Below are 17851 nucleotides of genomic sequence, written 5' to 3'. Positions count from 1 at the left end.
ATTTTCAGGCCGATTCACAATACAATTTTTTTTAAAGTGGTGCATGTAATCATGTACAGGTGAATGGACCGGGTCGTAAAACCCATTCACGATGCCTGTGACCGTGACACCCGATTCACTACCATAATTATTATCTTTTTGCGTACGGCGCACATCGCATGTCGCAACAGTTGAACTTTGGTCAACCAACTTTCTGCGACAGTGGCCTTGCAACTGCTAGCAACAGGACGCGACAGGCATTTCCTTGTCACAAAAAGTGGTATTGTGAATGGGCCTATAGCTATGGACAAGAGTACTGTACTCTTGCTATGGAGTATGCGGTCTGCCAAATAACACGTCACGTGGTAGAGCGCTCACGTTGTACGTTCCCAGCAGGGAGTAGTGAAGTACATGATATTTACTACTCCCTGGTTCCTAGCTTATTGTTAGTAAGGGCATGCCTAGACTGTGACCAAAAAACCCGTCTCACGATTCCCGATTCTAGAGATTTTTCGAAGTTGTGTTATATACCGCAACTTGGGCTGCGAATTTTGAGAATTTCTTCAGCGATTTCCCCCGAGGAGCAGCACAACAGGCACCCATAAGCTGATGGTGAAAACTCACATCATGCACAGCACATAGCTAGTGTGCTGTTCACGCTGTACGTGAACAGTCTAGCCAGTGTTTAGCGGGCAGTGGAGTAGTACAAATCGCACCCACTGACAGAAACCCACTGAGCTATGGTGTAGTCGTCATTCCTTGCATCACGAACTTTTTTTGTGATTGAGAAAATGCAGAGCTCAGAGAGATCTGACGGTGTAGAAGAAGAATCTTGATGAGATCACTACCCAACGGAGTTATCCACTCGTGGAGTCATGTACTCTTGGTACAAATGAATTATAATGAAAATAAATTGCTGAAGTACATTTCACACACACGGGCTCAGTAGTGAGCAGGACTGTTGCGCGTTATCACCGCAATCAACATGCTACCAATCCACTCACTCGCTTGAGGGCAGGCACAACAACATCTTCAAAATGGAAGTCCTTAGACATCTAGAATACATGGCAGTAGTTGGTCAACGCAGTAGCATGAAATGAAATAAACATTTGAAAAATTAAGAGAGACGAGTACTATTTCCAATAGAAAACCTATAAAAAAACGATAGAAGAACGCTATGGCAAACAACAACAACGACAACGGCAACGACAACAACAACAGCAATGACGACAGCGATAGCGACGAAGGCGAAAACATAAAGTCTGTGAATACATAGGTCACCATCACACACCATCAACTTCTTACTGGCCATCAACTGCCAGCTTCTTCAAATGCTCCATAAAAACTTGCAAGCTCACGTCATCAGTCAGCACAGCAGCACCTCCCTCCTGCTAAGAAGCAAAGCACACACACACATACACACACATACACACACATACACATGAATACAACACATTTCATGTACAAGCATGAACAAGATACACATGACAAAATGCGTAAAGTCAGTGCTCGCATTTGTCTGTATTTGATGGGGAAATGATGCTCCGTGTACATGTACTTCAGTATACAGATTTGGCATGAAACGTTCTGCAAAACAGACTCTGGACAGTGCTGGCTTAATGAAATGATTGAAATCCGATCAGAAGCAAGTCCATGCGCTTGGGTCGCAATGAAGCCGAGACCCTATGGTCGGTCAAGCTGCCCCTGCCTCTCCCCCACTCCTGCCATTCCATATTTCTCATCGCTGTCTTGCTGCTTTGTGCTGTCAAATGGTGTGTGCTTTTTTTGCAAAAATAAATGAAATAAAAAATGCCCCGCCGGGAGTCGTGACTGGGGCTTGAACTGATGCAGGGCTTCAGCCACGCGATGAACACATACATTATGCAGGCACATCGTCTTCACTAGACTGACCAGCCATACCTGTTGTCCCCATGGACCTGAAGTGTTGGGCGTGGCACTTGGGTTGACGCGTGTTAGTAAGAAGCGTGCCTGAACAGAACACAGGAGAGAGGACAATAAGATACATTACTCAATCTTGCTACAACATGATACACGCACACACACATGCACCCACACACACGCACACACACACACACCAGGAAGTGATATCAAAGGAAACTGGCTGTAATGCGCCAACAAAGCGACTAAGCCATCAGCACACTTATTGTCTCCATCCCCGGACACGGCACAAACACACTGCTGACGGTGATGAAGGAAGGCACGGTGCACAGGTGAGTTTCAGCCACTGGACCCCGCAATACAGGACCAGTAGCCTGCCAATAGGGCTTTGGAAACTTAGTGGAAAGTGATGACAAAACAAGTTGAAATAACGACTTCTGGATCCACTCTGTTGGTAGTTTAGTACAGTATGCGGTGTGAAGGACCCTCATGACGCATGCAAGTGTGATTTCTTTTCCTGTATCAGGAGTGTGTCCCCGACCGGGAGGGCACAGTCCAGTCAGTACCAGCGAATGTGTTAACCTGCTGTGAAGGAAAACCAGCCAGACGTGCATGGATCCATACAAAAACGGGATCCAAGCGGATGCAGAACTCAGCGTTGTCATGAGTAAGGGCTGGCTGTCACATAGCATTTTCAAGCCCTAATGAAGTCCGCAGTGAAAGTGTTGTATGTGGCTTAGGTTAAGGTTGCCTTTAGCAACAAGACCCTCGAAAAGTGCCAAGGCCTCGGCTGTCAAATCAAGGCATGACCGCTGGCTCATCTCCAGCCACGAGCTGAAGGATATTTCGCATATACCTCGGTTTTCAGAAAGCTGCCACCTCTAGCCACCCCTTGTAGCTGAAGCTGAATCTGATTAAAACAGCAACAGTTGAGTGCGCTGATGACACTTTTCAATTTTGATTCACATTCGCTCAATTTAATTTTCGCTGACGCACTAGGTGCAAGCTGAGGGTGATGGGAGAGAAGACAGTTTACAGCAAGATGGAGGGTGATCGGCACGTCGTGCTTTGACTGCCATTTTGCAGTACAGCAACTACATACCTGACTGCCGCCTTCATCACAGTCAATGTAGCGAGGGACGGGGAATCGATTGCGCAAGATTTCCTGCAGCAGTACATCAGAAACACGGCACCAACATGTTGCTGAGGCCTCACATAAACCCAAGCAATCACACCCATTTTACTGCAAGATGAATGTACATAATCAAATTCTTCTAGGTACACACATCAACAAACTAGCTGAGCACAATCAGGCATAAGGTATGGCGTATACTAACCCTATAACGCCTATAGGGCGGATATATCCGCCTGACTGTACAGTGCATGCTGAGGTGACTTCAAACTTTCGTCATTCAGTCAATCCTTGTTTGAATTCAACAAACGAAAGGTCTAATCGTATCAGAAAAGCCTCAGCTGTCGGCTCCTAAAAACCCGAAGACGATCTGAGGTCATGGCGCAGAGTTATGATACTCGAACGAAATTCGAGTGGGCGAGTCAGCTCGCGCGGCGTAAATTTGAAACGCCAGCAAGGGATTTTCCCTGACTCGCTGCCGACGCGTGCATGACTGGCATACGTCATTTTGAAGCTGCATTTTGAAGCTCTCTCCTGCAAAAAAATTGACCGCTCTGCGAACGATATTGTTGAAATGGCTGAGAAGTTAGTACCGCGCTCGCAGGTCTGGCATTGGAGCGCTCAGATCGCGCTGCGGCGTTACTCCTACGACTCTATCAATTGCGAACTGGGTATGGCTGTGTTTGTCTTGGAGAGAGCTTTCCCTAGAGCCCGAGATTGTTGGAATACTCCAATGGATATCGAAGTTACAGTCAGATGAAAATGTGAGTTTGTGAATTTCATGCGTCTCCTGAAATAATTTAGGCTCTAAAGGGCTACTCACCATAACTGTATCCTAGCACACCAGCGGCTCCACCGTGAGCAGCTAGAAAATGATAACTATAACCTTTGCACCAACAGGTCTACTACATGACAACATGATGAACAAAGTCGTTATTTTACCTGTGCATCATCTACGGGTGCCTGCAGCAGCTGCTTGAAGTTCTCGTAGTTGGGCTGGTCTTGATACTTTGCTTTCCGCCATGCAGCAATCGTCTAGTCAGTGTAAACACACACACAACGACAACACCACCATCAGACACACAATGCAGATCAGATAAGTGGCATACAGAAGGCACGGCAACACACCCAGCATGAGTTCACGATTCTAAACGAGAGAGCTTGGAAGCTCAGGGCCCTACGCTATGCTTTTATGCTTTTTTGCCTAGCTCATCGTACATGTTATAAAAACTGAGGCAAAAGTATTTGCAGAATTTATTGCGGATTGTTATTTCTCTAATAATCATCTACTTTTGGTTTGCTCCTTCTTTTCTTTTTATCTCCTTATTCTGTAAATCAACAAATTTTGGCCGATGAGAAATAGAAACCTCTCTATTAGAGAGGTTAAGATGCACGATATTTCCGACGTGACGCGCAATTTCACGTCAAATTTGAAATCGATCGGTATTTTTGCTCTCACATGCATCCATTGCTCAATCATGCATCATTTGCCTATATGACAAACTTTGGCCTGCGATTTACTTTGGCCGGTTGGTACCAAGCGGCGAAATCAGCGAAATCAAATCGCCAGCGAAAATTAGTTGATTTTAATACAGTAATCGGATTTTCTGGCCTTTTTGTAGTAATACATGTACATTGACCTGTTGAGCCAATGAAGACGCCGAATGCATGGTTGCCTGTGGAGCACATTACATAACTTAGCAGTCTCCTAAAATACATATCCTGTCCGACGGCAAAAGAGTCTGCAGATTTAGTTTTTCTGCGCGTCGACCGGATGTCTGCGACGCGAAAGTTCAGCTCGCGTTATTTGGCTCGCACGTCGAAAAATCAACGCGAGTGACCTGCTGCTCACGTGGAAATTTGGACATTACATAACTTTACAGTCTCCTATAATACGTATCCTGTCCGACGGCAAAAGAGGCTGCAGATTTAGTTTTTCTGCGCGTCGACGGGATGTCTGTCCTGACGTTCACTGGGACCGGCGCTGACTCTGCCGATCACGGGCGTTCTGGACTCGACGGGATGTCTGTCCTGACGTTTCCTGGGACCGGCTTAGACTCTGCCGATCACGGGCGTTCTGGACTCAACGGGATGTCTGTCCTGACGTTGCCTGGGACCGGCGGACTCTGCCGATCACGGGGGTTCTGGAGTCGACGGGATCTCTCTTCCGACGTTTCCTGTGACCGGCGCTGAATCGCTCGTTCACGCTTATTTTGGAGACGACAGGATCTCTCTTCCAAAGTACATGTATGTTAATGCGGACGCATCCTATCACCTATTCGGCGTCTATTCTAATTTAATTTCCTCCTCGTCTCCCTATTTCTTTCCAAATCTCCCTCTACATCAGGGAGTCGTATACATAATACGACGAATATTGGTACGGTACGGGACAGATACAGGAGCCCGCAAATATTGTGGACAGCTGTTATGTACAATCCTGTAGAGCCTTTGTAGTCACAGATACAGGACAGATACGGGACAGATACGGGACAGATACGGGATAGCTCCAGCCATGACACAAACAAACAAACAAACACACAAACACCAAATTAAAGCTGTGTGGACCCTGGCTAGCGCCAGACGTTACTGAAGTAACGTCTTCTGCATAGCTACGGGAATAATAGCAATATCAACCAGCTAAGTACGAGTACAATCGTCCCTCTAACCCCTAAGTACGAGTACAATCGTCCCTCTAACCCAGCACTTCATATACCAGCAACCCGCTACAAGCTCAGTACACCGGGAATACTGAACTCTTGATATGTGCATTGTATACTGAGATACAGCCAAGACTGGAAATGGAACAAGAGAATATCAGCATGAGTCAAGCGTTTGCCCTACCTCGCCGTGGAAGATCAGGATATGGAAAAAGCTGTCCAGCAGCAGAATTCTATCCTTCTTGATGCTTGCACTGTCCAAGAGAACCGGCTGTACACAAGACCCAAGACAGCACAACCAACACCACAGCACCAGCAGCAACCACCGTCAGTGTAAAGTTTCAAAATTATTTCAAAAAGAACACTTCAACTAGCATACACTGGATGTTCTTAGAATGTCTTTGATTTGAGCAGCCAATGTAAGTAATTTTTCCGAGTAGGAGATCCCCTGGACAGGCCTAGAGCCTTTGGGTAATCCTTCAAATACAATACAATACTAATAGTGATATGTACTAAAGAAACTTCACTGGGATCATAGTGCTGCTAGTATTAAAGATACTAGTACATGTGGATGTACTGTGGATGTACTGTGGATGTACTGTGCTACTCAAATGTAATAAATAAAGTCAGGTAAATCAGTAACGTTAGTTACCGCCTGTTTCCACCACAGTACAGGCCAGTGGCGGCAGTGCTAGGCCTGCGTGGTACATGTTACTAACGGACTCACAAGCAACACAGCACAACACAGCACAGCACTGCACAGCTCAGCACTGCACCGCTGTTGCCATTTATGATTTCGTACATACCTCTGGCGGCCCACTGAAGGAGTACGCGTATAAGACAGGCTGGATCATAATGAGGCATGATGTCACATCCTCACGATTCAACTTGTTCCTGCAGTACACATCACATAATTATAGCAAATAACAGGGAGTGAAGCTTGACAAGAAAGCATACCTTCGAAGTACCTTTGCAAATACAGGACAAAACACGGTGAAACCACCAATTTCCTAGTAACATTCTGGAGATGAGATATGTATAATTGAAAGGGCTGTATGGAGGAATCAGTACGCACTAGAACTTCGAGTAGTGTTGTTGGTGTGATCAAAGATGTCGGCAGGAGAGCCACGCATGTGGTCTGGAGTTTATGCTGCACTGCATAGTAATGTTCATAGTCATACTAAGCAATGTTACCGGAGACTGACAATGATGATGATCATCATGATGAGGCCAGGTGTAAGGTAATCGCAGCGGCAAGATAAGAAACAAAACCAGTATGCTCACCTATAAAACGCTGTTTCATCAGGACTGTTGTTAAATACTTGCAGGAACTGCGAACGCCGCAGATGGAATACGAACTGTGGGTATAGACTGAAGTGATTCTCAATGCGGAAAGAATTCGGATCATCCTTGTTGTACTGGCCAAACTTCTGGCACATGCGAATGAGAGTGCGATCCAACCAGCGGAGTACGTCTGGTCCTTCGCCATGCTCAGCCCTTCAAAACAGAACAAGGACACCGAAACAGCAAGCAGAGTTGGAAAGACCAATATGGACAACAGAGAGTTTTTAGGAAACATGCATGGGAACTTGGCATGATCTGTGAGGAGGACTGTAAAACATACCTAAATTCCCAAGGTCCCGGCTCTCATACATACATACATACATACATACATACATACATACATACATACATGTACCCAACAAAAGAATCTATTGTGATAGTGGTCACTGATAGCATGGCATATCCACAAATGGTGACGGGAAACGGGAGCACAAAGTCTGATGTAGGCTGCATGGGATACGCGTGAGTGTTATCAAATTTGACTGATCCTTGGTTGTACTTGCGTCAATGTCATGTGCCGCAACCGCTCACTGGGATCCGACTTCCAGTCAAACACAAAGCAGACTAACAAATATATCCTGATACAGTATGTGCTTTCTGATCACATTTCTGGAAATCTTGTTCTTGTGCATGTACACACCTCATCACTCTTATTAAACGCTCTTAAAAGACAAAGAAGAAAAGTTTGACTCACTTGCTGACTGCAACACGAGCCATCATGACGGCAGCACACTCCTGGTCAAACCCGGAACCAATCTGCTGCAGCATTGTGCCATCTGCCCAGCTGCACATGCACACAGCACATGCGCACAGCACACGCATCACACACATCACACAGCACACAGTGATCACTCAGTTATTTCCTACACATAGCTACACAGCTATTACGACTACGCAGCTACATCAATACAAGACTCAAACTCAGATTCGCAGGTCACAAAGTAATAAAACGTGAAAGGAAAACCTCATCGGAATATGGTCATGACAGCAACACCATTGAATGGGATCATCGGAGCATGGGCATGACAGCAACACCATTGAATGGGATCACGAAGTTGCTTACTTGCGCGCCACAGTTGTGACACGTATCCGACGCTGTCCACTGGAATGCTGATACGTTGTGATGAACTGAATTGCGCCGAGTTGGCCTTGCGGAATGGGTGTCGCATGCTGATGGTTTCAATTAAACACACGCACACACACAAACAAAAAATCACACGCACACGCACACGCGCGCGCGCGCACACACACACACACACACACACACACGCACACACACACACACACAGTGATTGATGCAAGGATAAGTATACATGTGACTGTTCACACAAGCTGACATCAGCACATAACCAGCAGACATGTACAGCAGATCAAGGGCAGTAAACTATTGCACAAGCAGTGGCATAAGTCAGGTCACAATTGTCACCGTTAGTGCAGAGTGACAGAAGGGAGTGCATGCACCGGAGCAAGAAAAGAGAGATGAAGGGCAACACGAGAGGGGGTTGCTCCAAGCACCAAGCAGAGAGTACATTCTTTTTTGCAAACTGCAGAGTGACCAACTACGTGTGCATGCTGGACAGCCTGTACAACAGCGTGGTCTGATAATACACTGTGCTCTTTACCTGGTTGACAACTTCAAAGAAGACACCAACCGTCGTCCGGTCATCTAGTCCACACAGCTTCCATGCGCTGGTGCCTCCAACACCAACCTCCTGCACGCATCACACAACAGAGTACAAACACATACAGTGGCACGCATCACACAACACAGTGAAACACACACACACCATGGCATACTGGTTGGCAGTCAGTTGAAGCACGCCAGTAGTGCTGGCTTGCCATCAGCAGATAGACGACATACATTGAATTGCACAGGTAACACAGCATATGTTGTGTTGCTACAGTACAGCAAGCAATGGGAATGATCAACATACCTCATCTGCAACACTGCCACCTTTTCGCCCGAGGGACACAAGAGGACCGAGGGCTCCCTTGATCTTCAACTCCCGGCTGACCTGCAAACGGACACAGCCACAGACCAGGACAGTGTAAACTGAACTTAGAACAACATGGGATAGGGAGAGCAGTGCAGTTGCCACTATGAACAAGTGACAACAGCTAGGTCAGTAGGTGGTAGACAAACACACAACTACACTGTAAGGCACAGTTTCCATCACAGCACATGCAGATGGTGTTGCAGTGCGTGTGCGTGCGTGTGTGCCCATCGGTCTTGGTAAAACACGACTTGGAGATTGACCGTGATCAGAACGAAGAAAGCTCAGGTCAGCTGTCAAATGCAACTAATCCAACAGGTCTCAATCACAGCATGGAAAGTAGGTAATAGTACTGGTACGGGTATACACAATACAACATGATGGTTGGAGAAAGCCCAGAATATTACCTTGACTTCCAGCTGAGCGCCAAGTGCCATTTTCAAGTGGCCTTGAGCATCCTTCAGGAAAACTCGCTGGAACGACTGCTTGAACAAGGACGTGTCAAACGAATCACCGAGGATCATATGACCACTGCATGGAAGCGAAAAGAGAATGAAGCAAGTTTCCAGTCAGCATGAGGAGGGTGTACACCTAACGTAGCAGCACAATAGGAAGAGGCATGGGTGGTGCCACGGCTAACTCTCCAGTTCATACTAATGTGTAGTGATAGACAAAGTTGGTGGGTACAGTACTCTCGAGTATTCTAGTCACTACGAGTAGGTTTGCCATGACCATGCCTTTACCTCACACAAGGCTCAAGCTGAGCTCAGAACTAACAATCCAAAAGCCTGCATTACAACAATTCGCATCACTGCGTGCCTGTCTACATTGTGGAACAATGCGCCAAGCTACAATCGTGACAAGACAGTACATGTACATGTACATCAAATTGAGTACGTACCCTGTCAAGTCGCATACCGCAGCCATTTCATGGAGACCCGGTTGTCGCAGAGAACAAGCAAACAGGTCTACAACATGGCCATTGGTAGAAGCACGCTGAGCTAGTTGATTGAAGTGCTGTATGACAGTATGGTCACAATATACACAATGGACATGGGCATTTAGCAATTCATGTGCACCAAGAATGATCCAGCAACATGACTTGTGATAATGCTGATGGATTCAAGCAAGTCAACAGTGACCACCAGAAGGATGGTTTCAAATCTACAGAACTGACATAAGAAAATGCAGACTGCACACAGGCGACAACATCACAAATATCAATGTGATTGCATGAAAACGAAATGTGAATATATTTCAGAGTAAAACAAAATGTACAACACATATCTCTTATTGGCAATGGTGCCATCGTGAGAATAAAGAATTCAAAACATGCTTATCGTGGTGTCAAAGACAAAACACAGAGAACACGTCCTGACCTTCAATGACTTCTTCATGTAGCGGCAGTTGTCTTTCTCGACATCATGATGTGTGCGAATCGTCTCCTTCAAGTCGTTGGACACGACCATGCCTGGGCCTTGTGTGGCTGGACCACCGACAAACATCATGATGCGTCCACCGACATTAGGATACGTGCACTCCAGTAGACTCAGTGCAACCGATAGTGCAGCACCGGAGGACCTGTCGGGTCTCTTTCCGGTCGGTACCGGCCACGGGTCTGCCTGCAGTTCACTAATCAGATCTGTCAAGTTCATATCGCACTGCTGAACTGGTTGCAAGAATCTGCACAGAGAGATATGAGCACAGGGAAGCGCAAAATTCATGCATTAGAATTGACAGCTCATTGTGTGGCAACAGTCCTGGTGCTGGTGATTCAAGATTTACTTATTGTGCTAAACTCAACGTTGGCAATAAAGCCAACAAAAGAAGGCATACCGAGTACAGGCATATCTCAAGCAGTACAATGTACATGTATCCACAAGCATCGCCTGCCAAGACAAAAACTGTTCACTTTTCAGCCATCATGATGGGAAGCAAAGGACAACAGTCAGCACAGAACCATACCGGTACGAGGAGGGTTGATGTTGCGGCTGTTGTCCCTGTGGCTGCTGTGCAGTGGGCTGGTTAGGGGCCTTAGCACCAGCGCCGCCGGAGAGGTTGAGATACTCCTGGACCTGCTTCACCGTGTAATCTTTCTTGCCATGAAATACAAAGCTCTTCGCAATACCTTCTGAGCCCAGTTCATGAACATGCACCTGGTCACAATGGACAGAGAAGCACAGAGCACACATACGCACACACACACACACACACACACACACACACACGCGCACACACACACACGCACACACGCACACACACACACACACACACACACACACACACACACACACACACACATACGCACACACAACAAACTTGGTATGGGACCAGAACGGATGCACGTAACCCAGCAACAATTCACTACACTTATAATGTCGAGCGAGTTGAAAAGCCAGTTGTAACATATGCTTACCATCTTGCCATATGTAACCAAGCCAACTAATGCAGTTGGAGGAAGAAGAGACAGAGACATCTGAAGAGACTCCTACAGACAGAGCCACGCAAAAACAGAAAACAAAGAACATCACCTCAGGAAACCAAAGCCAAAGAGAGAAAACGCCGAACAGTGTACACTTACAGTAGAGTTATGCCCTACGTCCCAAAAATTCCTCAATAATCGCAAATAGGATAACGGGCACTGTAGAATCTTTCCAGTGTGATCATGCTATAGCAGCATGCACAAGCCAAAATAAACCAGGGGAGGACAAGACCTACAGTGGCTTGAGCGGATATGTCAGCTACGAATACCGTTAGCAGTTATACTGAGAAGTCTTGGAAGAAATGTAACGAACTGTACCCATCGTACATACATAAGTAGATACAGTTGGGTGCAAATAAATCCAACTCCCCACACCGTGTGGCCATTAGCAAAAGCGCACGTGAGTGAGCATTGCGTGACATTCAGCCTGCTATGCAAGTGGGCCTGGACGTGGCACAGTTCGCCATGAAGGTCAGATTTCGTTCGCCCCAAATTTGACTTCAACAATGACGTGAAGGTAGTTGTGTACACTGATAAAAGCTGATTCATAACAACCTCCTTAGCAGCATCTGCATAAGAGATGTATTGGACCGAGCCAGAAGCAGCAACAATGTTACCTTCAGTGCCTGAAGATCATCATCATCCAAACATAGATCCACGACAAATAGGTAGACCAGCGGTAGTGGTGCTCGTTGCTGTGCAAGCAAGAAAACAAGTGAATAAGCACACAAAGACAGGGAGGTAGAGGAAGAGAGAGGTAGAGAGAGGTAAAGAGAGAGAGAGAGAGAGAGAGAGAGAGAGAGAGAGAGAGAGAGAGAGAGAGAGAGAGAGAGAGAGAGAGAGAGAGAGAGGTAGAGAGAGAGAGAGAGAGAGAAAGAGAGAGAGAGAGGCAGAGAAAGAGAGACAGTTGGAAGACTGGAAGGTGTATAGCGACCAGTACATACTAACGCGTACAAGCAAGTAGATCACACCTCAAGTACACATACATGCAAAAAGGAGTGTAGAAGTAGATTACTGACGATTCACCTGACATATTCGCGGCCATGAAGATTGCCCTGGCATCAACTTTCTTTACATGTGCCTAGCAAAGTTAGCAGCTGATAGGATAGTGCGAACGTAACCAAGGACAGAGCAAAACAGCTGATAGGATAGTGTGAACCTAACCAAGGACACAGCAAAACAGCCTCCATACCTGTACAGTGTACTCAATAGACGAATATCCGCCGATGATCTCGGCTGGCTGGTGCTCAGCAGTGATTGCTTGATAGTGCTGTGGGAACTGTTAACAGCAAACACATGAAAGAAACAACAGCATGGATGTTGGGTGGTTGAACGGTGCCGGTGGCAACAGCCATCAGTACTGTGGCAACCATCTAACATTCTGACTCCTCAGCATCTCGGTTTTATCGGTGGACAACTACATAATACTATAACTTGTAAAACAAAGACGTTCCAGGCTGTCCAATAGAGTGCCCAGTGCCGAAAGGCAGAGCTAGTTCAAGCTGTAAACCACTAGTGCTTTTTAATTTCCATGAGCATAAAATCAAGATAATATTATTTAAAATTCAATGCACACTATTGATAGTAGATACTCCATAATTTTAATCCAACGTTTAAGGTCTGGAAGGACCTTCACAAAGTTTCCATACTAGTACATCACAGAGTAAAAGTTGTTGAGGATTCCTGCAGCAGCTTCATACATAGAAAACGGTGTGGAGTAGACTTGCTCTTTCCCAATGCAAACCTGATGAGAACAATGTTGCCGAAATGTCATGAAAAGAATGGATCGTACGATGGAAACGAGTTTGATAATGGCAGAGTGGTTGGGAAAGTATCCACGTACACCACAGGAAAGCAAAAGGACTTCCCGGGACATATCATACGTACCGCATTACGCTGGTGACAGAAATTGCAGACCCAGAGCTTTGCACGATAATCAATTTGACTGCAAAATTAACAGAGAACCACGTACACGCACGCATGCACATACGCATGCACACGCAAGACTTGTTGTCTGATGACCGACTCGATGAAACACACATGTACTACGTCTGCAGTGCTGCTCAATGAAATCCGATCACGGGAATCAAGTTTGCGCCCAGGGCCAGTTCACATCCCAGTCTTCGCAGGTTTAGGGCTGCACAGCGCCCAGCATGGCATTGACTCGCTCGGTCGGATTTCATTGAGCAACACTGCAGGTCATACATATAACTGTTATGTGCATCTATATTCAGTTCTACCTTCCATGTAAAGGCACCCTGCCTCCAGTATACAGCTCCGAGCCATTGGGGCAGTATAACCATTATTGTACCGTGTACACACAAGATCTAATCATGCAAGCAATCGCTTTGGATCTTTCAGTTCGACATGCTTCATACATGTACCACATTGCTACAGACTATCAAATGTTGGGCAAGAAAATTTTAAGTATGACCATTGACTGGCTGACCGGCTTCCAGGTTTAATGGATGGGATTGGTCAATTGCATACCTGTGTAGTGTAGCTACGGTATGCGGCAATACCACCACGCTTGCTTCATCCACAGCGTCCATCACCCATCAATTCATCTTCTAAAATCTCTAGCTCTATGCATCTCTCTACATAATGCAGTAGTTTTTCACTTGTGCAGTTTGGAAAGTTCTTATTTGACGAGAAAGGAGGCGAGAGTTCATTTTGTTCCGCGGCCAATAACATCTACAAATGGTTGTTTCTTATGAAATCTTTCACATCCTACAATAGGTGATTGCTGGACACTATGAGGAGGCCAAGGAATCTTTGGCAATGCGTTCTTCAAGCATGAGCTGACTGGAAGTATGTGAAGAAGTACCAAAATCCAAATTACATGTACTTGCAAGCCCAGATGAGTCTGCCCGCTCTTTCCAGTCCAGAGACTGTTAGTGTAGTGTCAATGTTAATGTTTGTGCATATTGGAAGTTGGAAAGGAGTGACTTTCTCATTTTTCTGGCTCATGACCGTATGTACGAATATATTCAATATTTATACAAATACGAGGTCAATTTGAACGAAGTGAACAGAAATCTTACCAGAACGGGTTAAGAACAGCTCTACACGTTTGGCGCGTGCACATCACAGGCTCATACGCTACAACAGGGAATTGCGGTCTGTCCTTCAACGGCTGGTACATAGCACCAAGTGGAATGACAATTCTTGTCGATTCCAGCCGCGATGAGGGCCAGACGTTCCATGTCAGCCTCACGCCATCCCTGTCTTCGCTTTGCTGGATAAATTCAGCGAAAGACATTTTCGCTCGTCTCCAATCAATTCATCTGTGTCCCAAGATTCTACTGAACATCAAGAAGTAAAACTGAACAGCTCAATTGACTTGGCGATGTGCTGCAGTTTCATAAATACATCAAGTGTAAGGATTAGTTTGTTCAGGACTTCACTTCTGCTTCGTTTCTTTTGTTTCTTTTCAGCTCATTACACATCACACATTCCCAGGTCTCATGACCGAATCAGATCGGTGACGCTTGGCTCATAATCTTCCGACCTCGTTCCCAGCACGATGTGGTAGGGTGCGCTGCCACGTGTCCTTTCGCTGCGCAGCGAACTGCCGGGCCGTGCACGCGCACGTGCACTTCGCCGGTGTGTATGTGCGATATGCATGCCAGTGTGAGACAGCTCGTACAGACAGTGCGCAGTCAGTGTCAGTGCGCTAGTACAGTCAGTACTACCGCACTGATCTGACTCATCTGAGCTCATGTCATGAGTCATTATGGTCATGTTCATGACTCAGAGTCGGAGTTTAAGGTAGCAGTACTGGAAAACGGGTGTCAGATTTAGCCAAAATATCAATTTCACGGGAACTGCTTCAAGTGTGATTTTTCTGAAAGAAGGAATACCAAAGGCTCTACAAATGAAATTTTTTGGCATTCGAACCAGCCAAAGCAGAGATATGGCCCTTCAAAAACTGAAAATACCCGTCAAAATTTCAAAATTGCACTGATCAGCTGATCGATGTCAATCTATTTCGAGAGGGTTTCTGTACAATATCAGCGCATCCTTGCCAATCTCGGCCTGATTCACACTATCTGTCCAGCTAAAACCAGTTTAGAGCTGGGCTGAGTGTCGCGATCACCACATGCATGCAGCGCCTGCCTGGCCCAAGCTAGCTGGCCTGGCTGGCCTGCATGCACTCAACCCACGCAATTGTATTTTCAAATTAATGATAAAAAAAATTCTTTGTTCTCAAACTGTTTGCCAATGCGACGAGCGTTTGTCATCGACGTTGGAGCTCTGCGCTTGAGTTGTTGTGCTGGCGCTACTTGGTCAGGAGACGGGTGATGAACACAAACGAAGGTCGCTCAGCAGGCCAAGGAAAAGCAAATTTCCTAGAGTTACGTCCAAGCTCGTTTCAAGTCCTGCAGTATTTGAGCCAATTGAGGGGAGTGAAAGCGAACACGAGTCGCAGGCTGATGCCGTGATGGAGCTGGTGAGGGCGTAGAAGATGACTCTGATCTTCCAGCTGATTTTTTATCCAGTGATGGCTCGTGTGATAACGATGGAGATTAGTCTGAAGAGGATTGCGATGATATTCCATCAGGAAATCGAATTGTTCACATGGAGAGCTTACAGCAATTGGTGACGTCAGCGTGTGTATGTAGTAATTATCAAGAGGGCAACCTGACTATCAAAGATAATTTTCGTCATGGCCTCGCCTCAACAATTAGTTTGCAGTGCGAATCGTGCTGCTCATCATCCAGTGTAGCCCTGGCAGAAAGACACCCACTTGCTAAATTGTACGATGTAAACCGCTGCCGCAGTGTGCTTGCCATGCGCCTTATTGGTAGTGGACGAGAAGGTCTGAACAGTATCTGTGGGATATTGGATATGCCGCCTCCTGTTAGCAAGTCCAATTCTGGGCACAGCGATGCACTACACACTGCTGTGGAAACTGATGCTAGGGCCACCATGAAGAGTGCTGCACAGCGTCTTCTTGTTCGGCGAACAACAGAACAGCATTCCCACCCGGAGCATGTTGCAGTTAGCACCGATGGAACGTGGATGAAGCGCGGATTCTCATCAATGTTTGGTATGCCAACTGTTGTGTCCTATGAGACAGAAAAGGTTCTGGACGCGGAGGTGCTATCAAAACACTGCAGTGGATGTGAAACTTGGAAGAACAGATGGCAAGCAAGAAAGATTTCTAATGCTGATTACGAACAATGGAAATGTTTTCGGCTGTGCTGGAAATGATGAGCTGCTCTAAGGGTTAACTTGCCAGCTCTGGTCTTCTCAAGTTGGATGAAGAGAAGCAGTATCACAGGAGGAGAAGGTCCAGTGAGGAGCAAAAGTCAGCCAGGAAGAGAAGAAGAGCCATTCGAAAGGGATTTGCTGACACGATACAGCAAGCAGAGGTAGTCACATACATTGCTGGAGGGTTCTCAGAGTGCCAAAAGTTAGTGTTTTTTGGCCTTCCGACCAAACTTTGGTACACTATATCTCCAGACTGGCTCATCACAGCCCAATAAACCTTATATGTAGATTGATCAGTGGAAAATTTCCCAGATGCTGAATATATTTATAAAGCCATAGTTTTTTGTTTGGCGGATGTTAGCTGCCTCAGTAGTAATAATCTTTTTCGACGGTGACGGGCGTCTTCACAGATGATGTTGACTGGGTGGTGCTACTTGTGTCCTATCTCCAATCTGTTCTATTCAGCATCTGCTACTGTTGTAGACTGTCGCTTGTGATGCATTTTTAACACTTCAGCTGATATTATGTTGCTGCTAGCATGTACCAAAAATCTGAGATGACGGCATTTTTTTACTCTCCAGTGCAGTGAACCTTTGGGACGATGCGAAGTAAATAAGTTCAAGGTAGTACTTTTATTAGGTGGTGGCGTGAATCATGAATCTGTGCTCAAAATTTTGTGGGAAAAGATTCACAGACACCGAAGTAATACCAGATTTTAGTTGTGTGTATTTGCGAATGGCATATTCCAGTACTGCTACCTTAATAGGCTTGTCCACAAAATGTTTTCAATTATTTTATTTTTTTTGAATTTTGGCCCCATCAGGATTGGCCGTTTTTGGAGAACGACAGTGATATCACATCAGGAGAGTACATATACTACCAAGTTTGACATGTGAAAACAGTACTTTGCCGCATTTATTTGCGCATGCAGTGCACTCTGACTGAAGTCAGACTTCAGTCAGAGCGCACCGCATGCGCATAAATGCGGCATATGCAGACTCGACACTGCAGTGCAGTATAGACTGTGAGCCAAGTGCATGAATTCATGATTTTCGTTCCCACTTTGGGTGTACCGCGATTTTGTTCTTTTAGCATGTGGAGAGACCTAATAGAAGATCATTTTTGATTGTTGTCAGTTTGGGAAGCT

General features: G+C 46.0%; 1 protein-coding gene across 2 annotated transcripts; it reads right to left on the bottom strand.

Annotated features, from left to right (window-relative positions):
* Nucleotides 1–718: 718 nt before the first annotated feature.
* LOC135806602 (protein transport protein Sec23A-like) lies at nucleotides 719–14930 on the bottom strand. Of its 2 annotated transcripts, none has more exons than XM_065320807.1 (20): nucleotides 14532–14930; nucleotides 13375–13432; nucleotides 12680–12766; nucleotides 12105–12182; nucleotides 11422–11493; nucleotides 10971–11161; nucleotides 10385–10688; nucleotides 9907–10022; nucleotides 9413–9536; nucleotides 8946–9026; nucleotides 8634–8723; nucleotides 8075–8181; nucleotides 7706–7795; nucleotides 6952–7164; nucleotides 6474–6561; nucleotides 5852–5938; nucleotides 3953–4045; nucleotides 2981–3043; nucleotides 1900–1968; nucleotides 719–1367 (listed from the first exon to the last, which is right to left on the bottom strand). In XM_065320807.1, the coding sequence occupies exons 1-20, from the start codon at nucleotides 14747–14749 to the stop codon at nucleotides 1281–1283; spliced, it is 2316 nt and encodes a 771-aa protein (XP_065176879.1). In that variant the 5' UTR covers nucleotides 14750–14930; the 3' UTR covers nucleotides 719–1280. The 2 variants fall into 2 exon arrangements, with proteins under 2 accessions (XP_065176879.1, XP_065176878.1); XM_065320806.1 differs by having other exon boundaries at nucleotides 719–1370; nucleotides 14532–14928.
* Nucleotides 14931–17851: the final 2921 nt, after the last annotated feature.

Source organism: Sycon ciliatum, chromosome 1 (genome assembly GCF_964019385.1).
Source record: "Sycon ciliatum chromosome 1, ocSycCili1.1, whole genome shotgun sequence".
NCBI classification, from domain to species: domain Eukaryota; kingdom Metazoa; phylum Porifera; class Calcarea; order Leucosolenida; family Sycettidae; genus Sycon; species Sycon ciliatum.
This window is presented reverse-complemented; position numbering and strand designations above follow the sequence as displayed.